General features: G+C 49.4%; 1 protein-coding gene across 1 annotated transcript in view; it reads right to left on the reverse strand.

Annotated features, from left to right (window-relative positions):
• LOC126544065 (alkaline phosphatase, tissue-nonspecific isozyme-like) overlaps positions 1-8,392 on the reverse strand; it is an 82,064-nt gene extending 73,672 nt beyond the window's left edge. The window contains exon 1 of the mRNA XM_050191274.2: positions 7,857-8,392. Within this exon, the coding sequence (XP_050047231.1) occupies positions 7,857-7,917 (61 nt within the window). The 5' untranslated portion in view covers positions 7,918-8,392. The remainder of the gene's footprint in view (positions 1-7,856) is intronic.
• Between the last annotated feature and the right edge of the window lie 8,441 nt (positions 8,393-16,833).

Raw genomic sequence — 16,833 nt, forward strand, 5'->3', positions numbered from 1 at the left:
ATTAAGGTGGCTAGCTAGTTCTAACCACCTATATACTGAAGGTTAGTACATGGATGTGTCTGGTCTCCGTGCTTGTGGCTTCAAACGTTCCTGCAGCTTTGTTCACTACGCTTTATCATTAGAAATTTTCAAGCACTTTAGAGTTTTCCAAACACAGCGAAACGATTTGCCTCTGCTCAGATGCGTAACAATTGCGAATTGTTGCATTTATTTATTAACTGATAAAACTTTGCATAGAAAAGGACTGGCTCGAAGGTGCATTTATAGCAGAATATATTGTTGAATACCATCGCTTTCTTTTTCAAATCCGCAAAGCTGTTTCAAGCCAGAAAGGACAACATTTAGGCAAATTCATGCACGCTCGATCATTCCCACGCTCGATGAACCCCCACCCCACACTTGTGACTCCCGTAGACACTTAGGGTACCTCGATAGCAGCGTCGGCCTTGAAAGCCGGGCTTGCAGGCGCCCCATCGAGGCGCCCCATCGTAGACAGTAGCACCATAGCTATTTCTCATATCTTTTGTAGGAAACTACATGATCATCAGTGCCTGAGGTCGAAAAAGTATAGACGTCGCCAGCTAATACCTATAACATAACAGACCACTGGTGATTTCTTTTCATTCCATGATGCAACGACACCAAGAAGGTGAAGAACTCGTAAATGGGAGAGATAGGGCGGTATAGATGTGTGTGTGCGTGTGCGTGCGTGCGTGTGTGTCCTACCAAGCTTGAACCAGCTAAGAACGCTAGAAAGTACGGCGCTACCGAACAAAAAAGAAAGGAGAGATTTAAGTACACACTAACTACAATTCCACGTTTAAGCACTCCAAGTGCCTGCATAGCCCTATACACTAAGTTCAAGCTCTTATGTCTTCAAAGGACGCGCCGCAAATGTGAAACAAGCAGAGGCACCACGGTAGTTATTTTACAAAAGGACACAACGAACTACACAAAAGGGGCTGTCGAACATATAATCGTCAAATATTTATTTATTTATTTATTTATTTATTTATTTATAGTTACAACGCAGGCGTTGTAAATTATAAAGTACGAGTTAAAATACACTCATTTCTTTACAGGTATCCATCTTGATCACTTCCTTCTCTTCCTCCTCTCCTCCTGTTCTTGTCTCTTCTGTCTTCTTCTTCGCCGGAACATCACATCCTCCCGGACTTCGGTTTTAAATTCATCCCTCCTGGGATAATAGAGTATGACATTTCCCACTGTTGCTATTTCAGTTTTTCCTTCCGGTCTCAAATAGTGTAGCGATTTCAAAATTCCTTGTTGCTTGATGGTCTTTATCGCTGTGTACGGCCCAGAAAATCTGGACTTCGGTCCATCTAAACTTCTCCGGACTAAAACTGTATCTCCAGGCTCTATTACAGGCATCTTCGAGCTATGTCGCAGATCGAAGTGTCTCTTCATGGTTGATCTGTAGCGTGCAAGCTCCTCTTCTGTCTTGCGCCTTTCCTGCAGATCTACTTTCCCAACGATTCCAAGGTCGTAGTATGCCAGTAGCCAAGTTGTTTCGTCTGATGCAGCAAAGTTAGGCGTGCATCCTAATCCCATGGTATGAGAATGATTGTGTTGCCTGACTGCTGCTTCCAAGGCACACTTCCATCCTCCACGGAAATCATGGTAAATTGCGATGAATGTTTTCAAATCCCGAATGAGCCTCTCCGCTAGGCCGTTTTCTTCTGGATGGTAGGGTGTGGCAAATCTCAGGGCAATTTCTCTATCACGGACCCATTCTCGAAGCTTCTTACTGCGGAAAGCTGGCCCGTTGTCCGAGACCACTACCTTGGTGTTCTTGAACATATTCCGCTCCAGTAACGTCAAAACAGAATTGGCGTCTTCCTTTCCTGGCTTTGCAGCTGCCATGCGTGTGCATTCATCTATTGCGACAAGGAATACTTGGGTCTTACTGACTCCCTCTCCTCGCTTTTTTATTTCGGCAAAATCTAGATGAATTACTTCAAATGGTACTTGGGAATGATTAGCGATCACCATTTGATTCCCTCTTGGACGATACTTGGCCTTGTTAATTTGGCACTGGTGAAAGGTTTGCACGTAGTTCTTGATATCTTCCTTCATATTTTTCCAGATGAATCGACTTTTTATCTTCCAAAAAGTTTTCCAGAATCCATCATGCCCTCCTGACTCTGGGCTGTCATGGTACAGCTTCAAAACCTTTTTCACCAAAGTTCCTGGCACGCAAAATTTGCCATTATTGCAAGTCAGGTCTTCGGTGCCTTCCCACAAGCTGTAAACGTGTTCATGGTCAGATGTTCTCACTTCTGTGATGTGATGCCTGGAAAGAGCATCTGCGTCAGGAAGCTTATCACCAGATCGATGGCTTACATCGAAAGTGAACTGTTGTATTTCACTGATCCAACGCGTTACCCTGCCCTTAGGCTGGGTTAATCCCAAGAGGTAGGTTAACGCTCGGTTGTCAGTGAAAAGCCGGAAATGACGACCCTCTATGTGGCTTCTGAAATACCGGAGTGCCATCACATAAATATTGTAGCACAGTCTCTGAAAAGGTCTTCAGCCTACGTGGCAAGGGAATCGGCACCACTTACAACCGACAGGAAGTGTATATGTAATAATGACAGTGCACGATATCGACAGTCTGTACATATACCATCGGCTTTTCCTCGATGTAGAATGTAGCATTTTTCCCCCCCAACTTCGGCACATGTGTGCGCGGGTTGCTGCATGTTTGACACGAGGCAGGAATCAACAGCGCAAGGTGGGATCACCTTTGTTTTATTCTATTTCCTTTCTCTTTCTTTTTTTCTGAACATGCCAGTTGTCAGTGGATATACAAGGGAGAATCAGAAAGTTTCTGCCCCTATTGTTTATTAGCCAAAATAAGGTACATACAGGCAACTGCGAATATACGTAGTATTATACGTACCTTACACTATTTTTCTACGTATTCCCCACACCGGTTCAGATATTCTTCCCATCGCACTATTAAATTTGAGATGCCCCTGTGGTAGAATTTGTCTGGCTGACTGTGGAACCACCGTCGGACTGCTGTATTGGCTTCACCTTTCGCGAACTCAACGCCACCACCTCCCACTTCTCAAAGCGAAATACCTTTCCCCATACGTGGGCTGCATTTCCATGTGGATTTCTATGGCCGTTCGTCCCTTGCTCCATAGAAAACCAATCGCACTTCGTTGCTAGGACGCAGTGGAAGCACAATCGCTATCTTCAACACCTGATAGCAGCGCCGTGCCGCGGAGCTACTGGTACATAAGACCGGGCCTGCCCAAGAAAAGTCCACTGCTAGGAATGGATACGTTGACTTCGCATGTACAGCTGTAATTTGGCTAAAAAAAGAGGGGTGGGGGGACTTTCTGGTTCTCCCTCGTAAGATGCACACAAAATTACTCATATATTGGCCCTACACAAATCCTATCATCTGCAGTAGTAGCTCCAATCCACACACGACAAACATGCACGTTTTAATAAAGCTATTTTAAGTTCATTAACAGTTCAACGCATAGTAGTAGTTGTTGTAATAGCAAATGAGGAAGGACGTTGCTGCTGACCGCATTGTTACTGTCTATACAGTTCGAGCGGCAGACATCCTGAACGGCGGTCAGACGAGGGAGAGGGGCATGCGATTAAAAGGGCAAGGGAAATTATTAGCTGAAAATATTTAAGAAAAGATGAGAGGAGCTATTAGTCATAACGCGTAAAATTTCTTTTTTTTTCTATGCTGCAGGCATGAAGCCAAGTGACTCTTGGCTGCGGTTTTGCAGTACACGCCTCTATAACTTGGCGTAGCATCACTGCTTATTGTCACTGTCATGGGCTTCGGCCAAAAAAAGGAACTCCCGAATAAACAGACCGCTCCGACATCGACCCTCTACACAGGCCTCTACGTACAGCTTGCTTCTCTTGAGGTTTTCACGACCAGCAAAACTTAGACAAGAGCCTAATTTTACAAGCTAATCGCGCCCATACGGCCAAGGTTCAGTTTTTTTTTTTGTTTTTTTAAAGGTGATCAGTTAGTAAAGTATTTGGGATTGGGCGCCTCCTTGAGACATAAAGATATACGTCATGCTTTATTCCTAGGATCCATTTTTCCTTCCTGCATTTGATGTTGTTGTTCGAGGGATAGCCAGCCCTCCAGTGGCCTATTTTCCCAAGCTCGCGTCATTTAACAAAAAAAAAACTATTTTCTTTGCATTGTTTCAACCATGGCAGGTGTACCCAGTTGGCAACTAAGAGTGCTGCATAACTGTTCACTCTCCTCTAAATTTATCGTATACCGTATATTTCAGTTTAGCCGTGAACGTAGAAGCTGAGCCAGAGATTACTTTTGTTATTTGTTTTGAAAACGTATATACATTTCACAGGTAAGGGAGAGCGAGGAGCAGGCTGGCAACTGCCACCGAAAGGGGCAAAACGCCTGCCCCCTCTTCTGAAAGGAGGAGACAGCAGCGATAGCTCCTCCTTATCGAAACAAAGCACTCATCAGTGGCGAAGTCATCGTGGCAGCTGTACGTGAACGCGTTCCCCGTCACGCGTCTTTGAGATATGCATTTCTTTTTAGTTGTGCCGTCACCCGTAAACCCTTTGACTGCGACGGCTGCCCTTGGGTGCAATGTCTGCTGGGTCCATATGTTTTATTTATTTTTTATGATCAATTTCGATTTCTATTCCTCTCACCTTTCGTCAGTGCTTTGGACGCCACCGCGTCGTTATCTTCGAAATCGGCCATACGGCGCGACAGACGATTAGAAAGAAAGAAAGAAAGAAAGAAAGAAACATGAAACCGAAACGTGGGCCCCGACTCGAACGAAGCGTTGTTCCAACGAGCAGCGAACTGGGAAGACCCAGTTTCGCCCAGATATGCTATCAGTGATTTATAGACAAAGTACAAGGGTGTATAGCACATGTCATTATTGTGCATATCAGTAGTGTGAGTGGTCGCATCTGCTGAGTCAGTCTCGCGATACCACTCGGGCCACTCCGGTCAAGTCGTTGCAGTGAGAAGCATCGGTTTATCGATGTTGTACTGGCTCCAGAAAAGACTTACAGGAATGCCCGTCAGTGATAACAACCGTGATGCATGTGAACTTTCCCTCCTTTTATCATATAGTGTTTTGCTGCGTGACATGTGATAGCTCCCGTTCGCATTCAGTTTCAAGTGCATGTAGGGAGTGGCGTAGCCCACGGGGTGGCACACCGGACACGTGCCCCCCCCCCCGTCCCGTCCCCAAGTCAAATTTCTGTTTCAGTATGTGACCTGCTCATCCCTCCTCCCTCGCCTTGCCCGTCCCCGGTCAAGTGCCACATAACTATTTTCAAAGTAAATTGGTTCATTTTAACATATACCAAAGCAAACACTGCGGCTTATTCTGGAGAAATAAAAACCCTACACGATGACGGGACACAAAAATAACGCACGACATTCAATTGAATTTCAACAGAAGGCCTATCGAGGGCAACGGAACCTTAATACAAACGCATCAAAATTCCTACAATTATTTTTGTGAGGCAGGGAGTAAGAAGCAGACAACGAAGCGCTACGTTGTGTCTGCTCCTTGCGCTCTCTGTTCCGCCTTCGTGCCATGTCTTTGTCTTTTTTTTTCCACAATTAGCCCCGTAAGCCATGCACCAACCAGCCGAAGTGAATCCAATCCAACCCTGAAACTTTGCTACGAGATTCCGTAGTAGTAGCGCTCCGGATTCATTTTGACGGCCAATAGCTATTTGTCTTCTCTGATTAGGGCGGAATTGAACAACACCCATTAAACTGCGGTGGCCATGACCGGGAGTCGAATACGCCCCCTCCCGCTCAGCGGCAGAACGCCATTGTCGGCCAAAGTCACGTGCACCGAGCCACAGCGACGGGTCACTTTTCAGGGTGACACTACAGACGCTTAAATCACGAGATCGCACCGTGAGGTGAAGCGTTCAATTATCGAAATGGGCGTGTGCCACTTGCACATTCCGCGGCAAATTTTCCCTGATTAGATAGCGCTAAAACAGAAAGATAGAGAAAAACATTGCCTATCTGTTATAGCGAGTGCTCGCGAGTCGTCACAATTAAGGGCGCCCTGTCAGGAGAGCCGGTGAAGCGGGAAACGTCGCGCCTTTCCTTGTCGCCGCAGGCGATCACCCCTACCTAACGTGCGGCTAACCAATACAAGAAGCGCGCCCGTACAGAAGCGATGCGCACCTGCAGCAGTTATCGCCGCTTAAAGCGGTAGCAGGGTGACATTTCGGTGGAAGCGAGATGGTGGGAAATTGGAAGATTCCCATTAAGCGACGTTATATGCTTCTCTGTAGGGACGTGAAACGACGTGTAATAAGTGAGCTCTCATGCCTGCTATGCAGATTCGATGGCAGTGTTAATTTCTTCCGGGGTGTGAAAAAAAAATGCTGTGCTGCCAATTACCGGAAGAATCTCGCCAAGCAAGCGTGTTTTCGTCTGCTATGCGCACCAAAATGAAGCACATAGCCTTGATCCTGCCTGCGCGACAAACCGCAACGAAGAAAGCTAGAGTCGAATGTGTTTCGTTCGTAGAAAGTGAGCTGTTCGTTCTTAGTGCATCAGGAAGTCTGCAGGTCCTTTTCTTTATCTGGATAGCTTCTGATCAAAATGTGTTCTTAGGCAAGAGCCATGAAGAATTAAAAAAAATATATACACAGTCGGTCGAACTGTTTCCGCGTGATGTTATCAGTAGCGGTGGTCGCTCTGAGTGTTACCTTATCGACCACATTATGACGCATGACCTTCATGGCCATATGTAAAACGTGGGATGGCGGCGCTCCTTCGCTCCCTTTGGAGGGTTGAAAAGTACAATAAAACGCAATAGTGTACCCACCAATCGTCGCCTTTAAGGTCGACCTAGCGCACCCCGACGGCAAGTGGATTGTGTCCTTCCTGTTGGAATGGTTTGGAATTGAGTGCTACGCGGACATCAGTGTGCCGACCACGCGTCACCGGTCGTGTATAGATTTAACCTTTTGCAAGAACGCGTCTAGCGTAGCAGTACAACCGATCGCGTTGTACCACAGCGACCACAAAGCTATGGTCTCTGTGGTAACGAACGAGACAAAATAAAGACGATATCAACCGCGAAGTTACGTGTATGTGTCTTTATTCAATCAATATAGCATTAATCAATATAGTTGTCAATATAAACATCCCAATACAGCTTCGCTGGTTTTCCTTCTTCACAGAGTGGAAGGCCACTAAATATTTTTTAATTGACCTTTTTACTTACGATTAAACGCTCTTAGTCTTTTTTCATCGTTGGTGCTTAAGAAGCGCCACTTTTAAACACCCTGATGCAAAGGCGAAATCACATTTGACGAAAATACGTGTGTATGCCCGATGGCGGGGACTGGATTCAGGAGGTCGTAAAACATTTGCACAGAAGACATAACTGGGGATTACCGAGCTGTTCCAAAGCGGGCATAAGAGAGAGGGACGTGAACGTGAGCCCTTCGGGTATTGCGTGCAACTCGTTGCCTCCTCCGCGGCGAAACTTCGATGCGCGAAAAGTACTGTGGGAAAGAAAAATGCGATTCGGGCATGGCCTGACTGTCCCAACGTGGGAGCGGCCCGCGGCCCGCAGCGCGCTGAGTCGCGTACCTCAGGACATTCATTAAAGTTTCACATCCATCCATCCATCCCCCGCTTCATGCACTGTAATTCGGTGCCAAACTCGTACATAAGCGCCATAGCATCTCCGTACTGATGCACTCAATGTGCTAGTCAGACCTTACGCGTAGGATGCGTCGCCGTAGTACATTGCGCGTCCTGCCATAAAACTAAATTCCTTTTTCTTTTTTAAAGGGGAGAAAAAGAAAGCACTCACCGAAACCCGCAGCCTCGTAGACGCAGGCGGCCAAGCACACGATGACGGCGACAACCTTCATCCTGCGGTTACTTTTTCTTCTACGTCTTCGGCTCCGATATTTATCCGATGGCCGACTGATAACGGCACCACCGCCCACACCGCTCCGTCCGTCGAGGAAAAACAGTTGCTGTTGTCTGCAGCGCAGACGACGTCACACAAAGCTCGTCACGGGACGCACACAGCCATACTCTCGTCGCCAATCTCAACGTGACAGGACGTGCGCGCGCCGCAGCGCCGATCGGGAGTCGAACTCACAACCATCCGCCGCCTCATTGACGCGACGGGCTCTTCTGAACGCACGCGCCGCGCGCGTGTTGGCACGTGCAACGGAGATGGTGTGGGCGGCGTCCCAGTGTCGGCGCCGGCTTCTCAACGCGCGGTGAGTGATGCGTCGGGAAGCGAAAGTGTAAGCACCCACACGACGACGCACGTGTCAGCTACCTTTCGCCGCAGACGACGCCGCAACGCGAAAAGCCCGCTGCCGTCGACGAAGCCTGCAGCAGCGGGAGCGTTTGGCGCGCAGGAGAGAGAGAAAGAGAGAGAGAACGAAAGGGGGTGCAAGGTGACGAGAGAAGGAAAGGGAAAGTGCGTTACTGGGTGAGTGAGCTGGAGCGCGCGCCCAGCACACGCCATAGGAACTCTTGCCTCGGGGACCTACCTACCTGTGCGCACGCAGCCAGCGGCTCGCGAAGTACGCACGTAGACCCCCCCCCGGAAGAAAAAAAAAAGAAATCTAGGCTATGCCGCCGCTTGCAGGCTTTCTCCCATTCCCGGTCTCTTTCCCTTTCGCGCAGTTGCGCGCGTGTATCTCTCTCGTGCGGTTTTAAAGTACTGTAGGAAGCGGGGTGACAAAGGCAGGTCGGGCGAGGGCAGCGACGGGACATCTTAACTCCAGCGCGTCCCTGCACGCTCGTGTTTGTCCTTGTTGAAAAGGAGGCGCGCGAGGCGAGGACTTGTTACGGGCACGTCGCTTTGCGACAGTCGTGCCACCGGCTCTGCACTCATGCCCTTCGATGCACTGTCTCCCGATGCCGTGCACGAGGTTTCGAAGGGTACACGACGTGAAGGGGCCGTACGGGAACATCATCCACAGTTCCCACGATACTCTGATTGTGAGGGAAGCACATACAGCGCATATCAGAGGGCAACATTCAAAAGCACTCCTGTATTTATCCCAGGCGGTCAAAATTAATCCGAAGCCATCCACTATGGCGTCCCCGATAACCACGGCGTTGCTTTGAGATGTCGAACTGCATGAATGGAATCAAATCAAGTCAGACGAGAGAGGATCGAGCTTCCCGTTTATATTTGCACTCACACTCGATGACAGCGGACTGCCGCGAACAAGCGCGGCCGTAGCAGTGAGCGAAGTGACCTTTGCGCTGTCTATCGCTTTAACGCAAAGTGAATGCCGAGAACACACAGCACACACAAAGCTACGAGCCGTCGACGCCCCCAACGCAGAGCGCTTTCCAAGATACACGGCCGTGCGCCAGCGCGCCGCCGTCACATGCGCAGCCGGAGTAGAACGCTGCCCCCCTTCCCTCATTTACCTCCGGTGCCTCACAACGGTGGGTGCCTCGCGCGACGGAAGACGGCGCGCTTCTTCCCCGCTCTCCTCTCTTTCGCGCAGGCCAGATTGCGCCGCGGTCGTCGGCTCCCCTTGCGCGCTTTCACTCGAACATACAGCGCCGGGCGCGCGGCGACGACGTTATCGCCGTTGTACTTTGTACGGAACATCGCGGCGACGGCGGAAATGGGCCCGGAGTGTCCGTATAATTGCTATCGCAATAATAGAATGATGAAACGCACGCACGTGATCTCAATTCACCGTACCTTCGGGGGCGTTATGGAATGCTGTGAATATCAGATTCAGTATCCGAACGCGACGTCGCAACGAATACTCCACGTTTTGTAGATAAGGGCCATGCTTCTCGCGGTGGCTCTCCAACACGACGACCGTGACGAACAGGGTATACCCATGCGCAGCTTTCACAGTTCGTCGGTGCGTGGCGCTACTCCAGTGCCACTCTCCAGTGAAGACACATATTTCAGGTATGCAGAAAGTAGAACAGACGCCGATCAAGGTGAATAAATGTGGAAAACATGATCTTGCGGCCGCGGCACGGGACCCTTGTTCACAATAATTGCGAACAAGGCGTCCATGTGGGGGTCCTTGATCAGCGTCAGTTATTCTGTTCACGATTCCTCCCGAACAAACCAGATTTTCTGAGACTGTCGACTTCATCTTAGAGGTCTATAACTATCCAACTTCTCAGCCATGCGATCGAGATAAAGTAGGTTCGTATAATGTACAACGGTACGGAGTATACTTCACTTTGGGTCATTTGGTGCAACATACTGCACATTTAACCAGCGCAAATAAACGAGGGCGCAAGAACACATACGCGCATGACCAGCGCTTCATAATGGGGCTCCGACATGGCAACCGCGATGACATCAACGGAAGCTCGCCATATGCAGGTTTCCCAGTTCTCCGATGGCGCGCGGCTATTCCCGTGACCCTTTGCAGTTAAGCCACACCTTGGATGCAGTATAACATTCAACCGCATCAGCTGTACAGCTGATACGCAGAGGGAAAGTGGGTTAATCTTACCGGGTAAGTCCATAAGTAGCAGTAACCTTTAACTGACAACGCGTGGTCACCTTAACCACGAAAGAGCGAGCAGGAAGAGAGAGACGCCGGTGGATTAGGAGAAAGAGCGAATCATGGACGTTGCACTTTCCGGTGTACGCGTATCTCGGTTATTCCTCGTTGCGAGCTGTAGGGGAAACCAGAAGAAACGGCCGGCGGGTAACACTGCGAAGGAAGGCTCGATCTCGTCGTTCTTGCGCCCGCCCCGTAAACTTGAAGTGGGGCCCCGGCAATATCTCTCTCTCGCTTCCCGTTATTGTTACGAGGCCACTTACCGACTTTTCCTGCATGTTACGCGCGTGCACGCGCCCTCTCGTGTCCTGGGTGCCCGGCAGCGGAGGCCCAAATCTCTCGGTCGGAAGAGTTGCTGGTTTCGTTTCCGCGCGTTTTCTCCTCCGTCACACCGCAGTGAACCGAATGTACGTGCGCCACTCTATGCGTACGCACTGGTATACATATAACGCTTGTGAGCACGCTTGCGCTCCAGACACGCGTGTGCACTTGGCGGTGCGAGGAAGTTCCGCGTGATACAGCAGAAAAAAAGGGGCGCGGTGCGCTTCCTTCGTGCTGTTCTTTACACGATGCGCACCCCGGGACTTCGCGCTGGGTGCAGCGCCCGCACCTCTCTCTCTCTCTCCCTCTCTCTCTCTCAAGCTTGTACGCGTGTGTACGACTTCCTCGGATGGGAGAGAGGAGAGCCGCGTTACGGAAACGGCGAAATATGTGTCGTCGGCGGCGGCCCCCTCCCCCCTCCCTTCTGAATCCGCGAGAAACCAAGCGAAGAAATGTGAATACATCCGCATGCATGTTCGCGGCAATATTTGAATCCACTCTCCTAACGGTTTCAGAAGCACCTGTGAACGCTCTTACATCCCATGTCGAAGTGCGGAGCCAGTTAGGTATGTGCGTGAGTGCATAAGCGCCACGGATATGCATGTGCAGTCGGACGCCTTTATAATGAAGTGCTTCCGGCATCGTAAATCATTCGTTGTACAGGACACTTCGCTGTAAACGTCGCGCACCACACTACTCACAATAAAACGGGAACAAAATTAGTACTTCGTTATACAGCTCATTTCATTGTAGAGGCGGTCGTAGAGGCGTTTGACTGTAAAGAGCGCCGACTTTCTTAATTTTCACACTCTCTGTGTTCCAGGAAGAGTATTAGCAGCCACCGCGATATAAGGCGACCTTAGGGTAATTAAGCACTCTATGCTACTTCAACATCAATTAATTAATTAATTAATATCATTCACCTCCGTCGTTTTACACTGCTGTAACTCCAAACCTTACGTTAAATACAAACTTTTTAAAGCGTATTTATGACAATGAAATAAAAAATGAGTGAAATGAGAATAAACGAACAAAGTCATTATTCGCGGTTATATGATCTTGGATTGTCTCTGTCCGCGTCACTTCGCGCTACAATCCAAGATCATGTTATCGTACCAACTCGTCCAACTTTCTATACTTTCGCGGTTATCTTGTCTCTATTGAGGGCAGGCTTATGTGACAGACCATGACGACAAGGCGGCAAGACATGCTTCTTTCCTCATCATTTCATCTTCCTTTACGCTTCCCCCCTTAGTAAACTGGGTGCACTGTCTCGTCGACCTCACTACCTTTTCTTTCCTTCCCTTCTCCTTTCTCTCTCTCTCTACTTGGCTTGTTAATGCGTCATTTGCGCAAGCTTTCTCTCGACTCGTTAAAATACTCCGGAACGGATTACCTATAGCTGCAAAGAACATCCCATTTTTCTTGCATGATCCACCGATCGCGCCAGGAAAATGACCACTTCGTTCACTGTTTGCAAACTATCTTCGGCTAGACTCAGCACGCGTCGTTTCTGGGGCTAAGATATTGCTTCTGCTAAAACACACAAGGAAAACGCGCGTACCATCCACATCTGGGACGCGAACAAGCATTTACGGAATAGAACACCTTTCACAAATAATGGCTGGAGGCGCAATTTCACATAGTTGTACTTATCCGATGGCAAGCATGGTATATAGGCCTCGTACCAAGCGTAAAAGCCGACATCATGCCTACGCTACGTGTAATGGCGAAAGCGGAAACAAAAGACCGCGTTCTGGTTAGCCTTAATTACCCCGCGTTTCAATTGTCCACGATAGTGAAAATCCTGCTCGCCTACAATAGCTAGTATCGTGATTGTAAAAACGGGAGAGCCATAGGATAGAGATAGATCCGTGCAACATCGTCTCGCCGCAGCTGATTAACAAAAAAAAAAAGGGGAATAATTTTTACGAGAGGGACAATTAAGGCAGCCCGGATGTCAGAAGTCAAGGCGTAGCAGTCGCCGCATAACGCCCGTCAGGACCTGTCGCACACCCGGTAGGAATTCAGGGTCCGCCAAATCGATTACCCGCAAAACTGGAGCAGCCGGCGCCAAGGACGCTGTAGACGACGCGCCAGAGCGTTTCTGACGCTGCTGCCACGTGCACCCGCGGCTGCGGCGTGCGCCGCCGCTCTATCGCCAAGTCCCGCGTCCGTCGCAAGGCCCGCGATCTCGATCTCGTATATACATCCTCGCCGCTGCCTGCGGCGGTCGTCGCGTCGCCGGGCGCGATTTCTATTCTCCCCGAGGGTGGCGGGGGTCACGTCTCGCGCAACACGCGGAACGAGTGGCGAGAGAGGGTGTGCACCAGGCAGCGCAGGCGGTTGCCCTTCCGAAAGAGGAGCGTCGACGAAGTGCCCGGGGAGAGGGGAAAAAAAAAACCCGGACTGTGTATGCGAGATCGGCGTATGCACACCCGTCCGCCCGCCCGTCCGGAAGAGATTGTTATCGCCGCCTCTCGCTCGCGAGAGCCCGGCAATTATCGAAAGTGGTGCAACTTCAGACGAACGCCGACACGTGGAAGTAGCCCCGTGTAGTACATACAGTAAGGCGAGCGACGGCCGCGCCGGCTTATTTATTGATGCGTACTACGTGCGCTTTTATATATTGGGTTATCTTAGCGCGCTAAGTCTGATGTGCTCGAGCAGAGGCATATACGCTGAGTGCGCGGAACTGGCAGCCTTCTCAGTCCGCGGAAAGTGTTCGGAGGCTGCAGACCTGCATCTTACTTGCGTTTTATTTTTTTGTCTCGGTTGATTTTTAACCTACTTAGGGGCGCGTGGGAACGTTAATTCATTCTCGCAACAATGCGCGTTGACCGCTTGTGCGCTACTCGTTCACGCATGTGTGCATATATATATTCTTTAGTCCCCATTTGAAATGCAGATGTGTTCTTTTAGCACACCTGTTATCACGACGCGACACGCTGCCTCCTCCGATGTTCCTATTTAGCTTGTCCACCGGGGCCACATCGGATATTAAAGTAATTTGAAGTAGTAACTTAGTGCGATAAAAATCACAGACAAGAAAGGTGCACAAGCACAAGCGCTACAAAGCGCGCATATGTCCACCTTTCTTGTCTCTGATTTTTATCGCGCAAAGTTACTACTTCAATTATGGAAAACCAACTAGCCCAACAATCAACTCTTCTAGGATTTTAGAGTGAACCGCTGCAATTGCGATGCCCTAAATACCCCCCCCCCCCCGCCCCCCCAATGTGCGAACCGACTTGTGGGCTCAGTTTGCGAAGCTTATGTCGTAACGCATACCATACCATGCACACAAGAAGTACACGCAAGCACACATACAGCGCAATGTGTGGGTGTGTTCTTTGCCCTATGGGCTTATGTTCTGGAATTAAATGTAACAGGCAAGCGGTTGTTTCATTTGTGGACCCATTTCTGAAATGGCAAACCGCGTGCTGCTTCCAGCACTGCTAGGGGGACGCGGACGCGCGTGGCTACAACGTCCGGAACTATATGTCAACGACAGGCCGTATACGAGCGGCGCCCTTTGTCGTGAAGCATCACCGCCATCCACCCGTTCTCCCTTGCCGGTCGCCTTTGCTAAATTAAAGCACTCTCTATCGCGACTGGTCTACATGTACTCTCTATAGCGACTGGTCTACACATGCTGTAATGGACCGCGTTAGCGTATCCGAACTCCCTTTTGCAGGCGGCGGCCGCGAATTTTCCGCGGGAGGACGCATGTTGTATACCTTGAGCGTGTTGTATACCAAGTGCATACCTTGCCCGCCCACAAAACGACAGTTACCGCTCCGTGTACGCAGCGCGCGAAATGATATTAGGCGTTCAAAAACGGTGAGAGACCAAGGCTTAAAGTCATACGCGTAAGTGTAGGGCCTCGATGCATCCCAACGTTTGCGCTATGCCGCGAAGCCAGGCAATTTTGTCGACTAGACGCTGGGCAGACGAGATTATTATCAAGCGCTGTATGCACACTGATCCGGACTACCAAGAAAAGCACATGGCGTTCGGCGCGACCAAAGAGATTCACGACCATCGCCTTCACTATCAGTTTCTTTCTGCTTTTTGCCGATTAACCTGCGAGCACTTCCTTGAGCAAGCAAATAAGAGAGAGAAAGAGAGAGAGACAGAATAAGGAAACGAGGGACCTTTTATAGTTATTCGAGATGGGACGGTGTGCCTTTCGACGCAGCACTTCTTCAAAGGGTGCACTTCCGTGCATCTCCAAGCCCGGTTGACTGGTAAAGCTGGAGTGATAAGACCAGGCCCGATCTTCTTTCCTCGCGCCTTCTGAGCGGCGAAAAAGAGTGTGCGAAGCAGCGACTTACCTGGTGGCGTTCCCAAGTAGGCGATGGATATTATAGAAGTTTAGATGTGCCACGTTTTCGAGCTGTCATACAGTAACACCGCGGTAAGCTTCTGCCTTGTACCTGCATGGTTTCTTCTTTTGCCGGAAGGAAAGACTTATACCGGCCATATACCATAAAGCGGCAGCTCATCAGCAGGCGTTGGTTGACCAGGGGCACAACTGTCGCGTTTGCACTATGTCATGCCTACTTTGTTAGCGGCACGCAGTTACTCCTTGTATATGTGGCACTGAGCTGCTGTGCAAGAAATTCGTTTTTCGGCCGCACATGGTCCCATTCACACAGGATGCGGGATGCAAAAACGTTCCTGCACTTACGCACACACAGAATTAGTTCGGCGTTAATTTCGCGGAAAGAACTTGATTACTACAAGATAAAATGAAAGGCGAGCTTTCATGTCTTGGATTTATCGCCGAAATACTATCGCCACTACGTCAGTGTGACGTCAAGAGTTTCAACGATTTTTCTGTGTCTGCGCGTGCGTGCGTGGGTGTGTGTGTGTGTGCGTTTGTGCGTGCGTGTGTGTGCGTGTGTGTGTGTTACTACCGTCTTTTGTTCTCTTGCAATGCAATGTAGGTCGTCTTGACCAACAAAGAGAGTACTAATTAGGCCCGAGAAAATGCCGTTTCATATCCATGATGTGCTGAAGAGCCGATGCGGGCACTTCAAGGCAGATCCAGTTTTGTTCGCGCATCTTTTCTGGCGTACATAGCCGCCTCTCACGGATTGTAAGAGGGCAATTTACGAATACAGGTCAACTTATTTTCCTCTTTTATACTGTCCCTCAAAAGAATCCGACGTAGTCGAAATTCATCCGCAGCCCTCCACATAGTCTAAAAAAAGTTTACACCCTTTGGGGTAAACTGCCACACAACAATAATCGTCATCTGCCTCATTTCGATGGGGGCGAAATGCGAAAACACCCGTGTACTTAGATTTAGGTGCACGTTAAAGAACCCCAGGTAGCCGAAATTTCCAGAGTTCTCGTCTACGGCGTGCCTCATAATCAGCAAGTGGCTTTGGCGCGTGAAACCCAATAACTTAAGTTTTAGTCGTCTGCCTTGCTTGCACTTGCTTTCTTTAACACGCCACGCCCGCTACTTTCCCGTCGGCAATGCGATGTCATGCTGATAACGCGCATGCCATTCGTTACTGGGAAGTACCGGGCTCGTCGCGTTAGAGAAAGGAAATGCGGACAAGACAGATGACGTTTATCGTTGTGTGGCAAGATACGACTCAAAGAGTGGAAACTTTTCTTAGAGTGCAATTATGGCGCCCGTCATAGCCGGAATGTTTTCTGAAAAGGACACTAAGGAAGAATAACACGTCCCTTCGTGCAATAGCCAAGCCTCCACAGTTCTACCGTTAAAGGGGCTGGGTAAACTATGAAAGATGCAAGCATGAAAGAGCCTTGGCGACGCCACTCTGAAGCTCCCCACCATGGCCGCCATGACGTCACCAATTTTGACAACGTCTACGCAGGTATATAGTGACACGTGTACTTGTTTATCATTTTTCGGGTGACCGCTCTTCACCGTCTAACAAATGTTATCGCTCAGCGCGGGACGCG

The sequence above is a fragment of the Dermacentor andersoni genome, chromosome 3, assembly GCF_023375885.2.
Source record: "Dermacentor andersoni chromosome 3, qqDerAnde1_hic_scaffold, whole genome shotgun sequence".
Lineage (NCBI taxonomy): Eukaryota > Metazoa > Arthropoda > Arachnida > Ixodida > Ixodidae > Dermacentor > Dermacentor andersoni.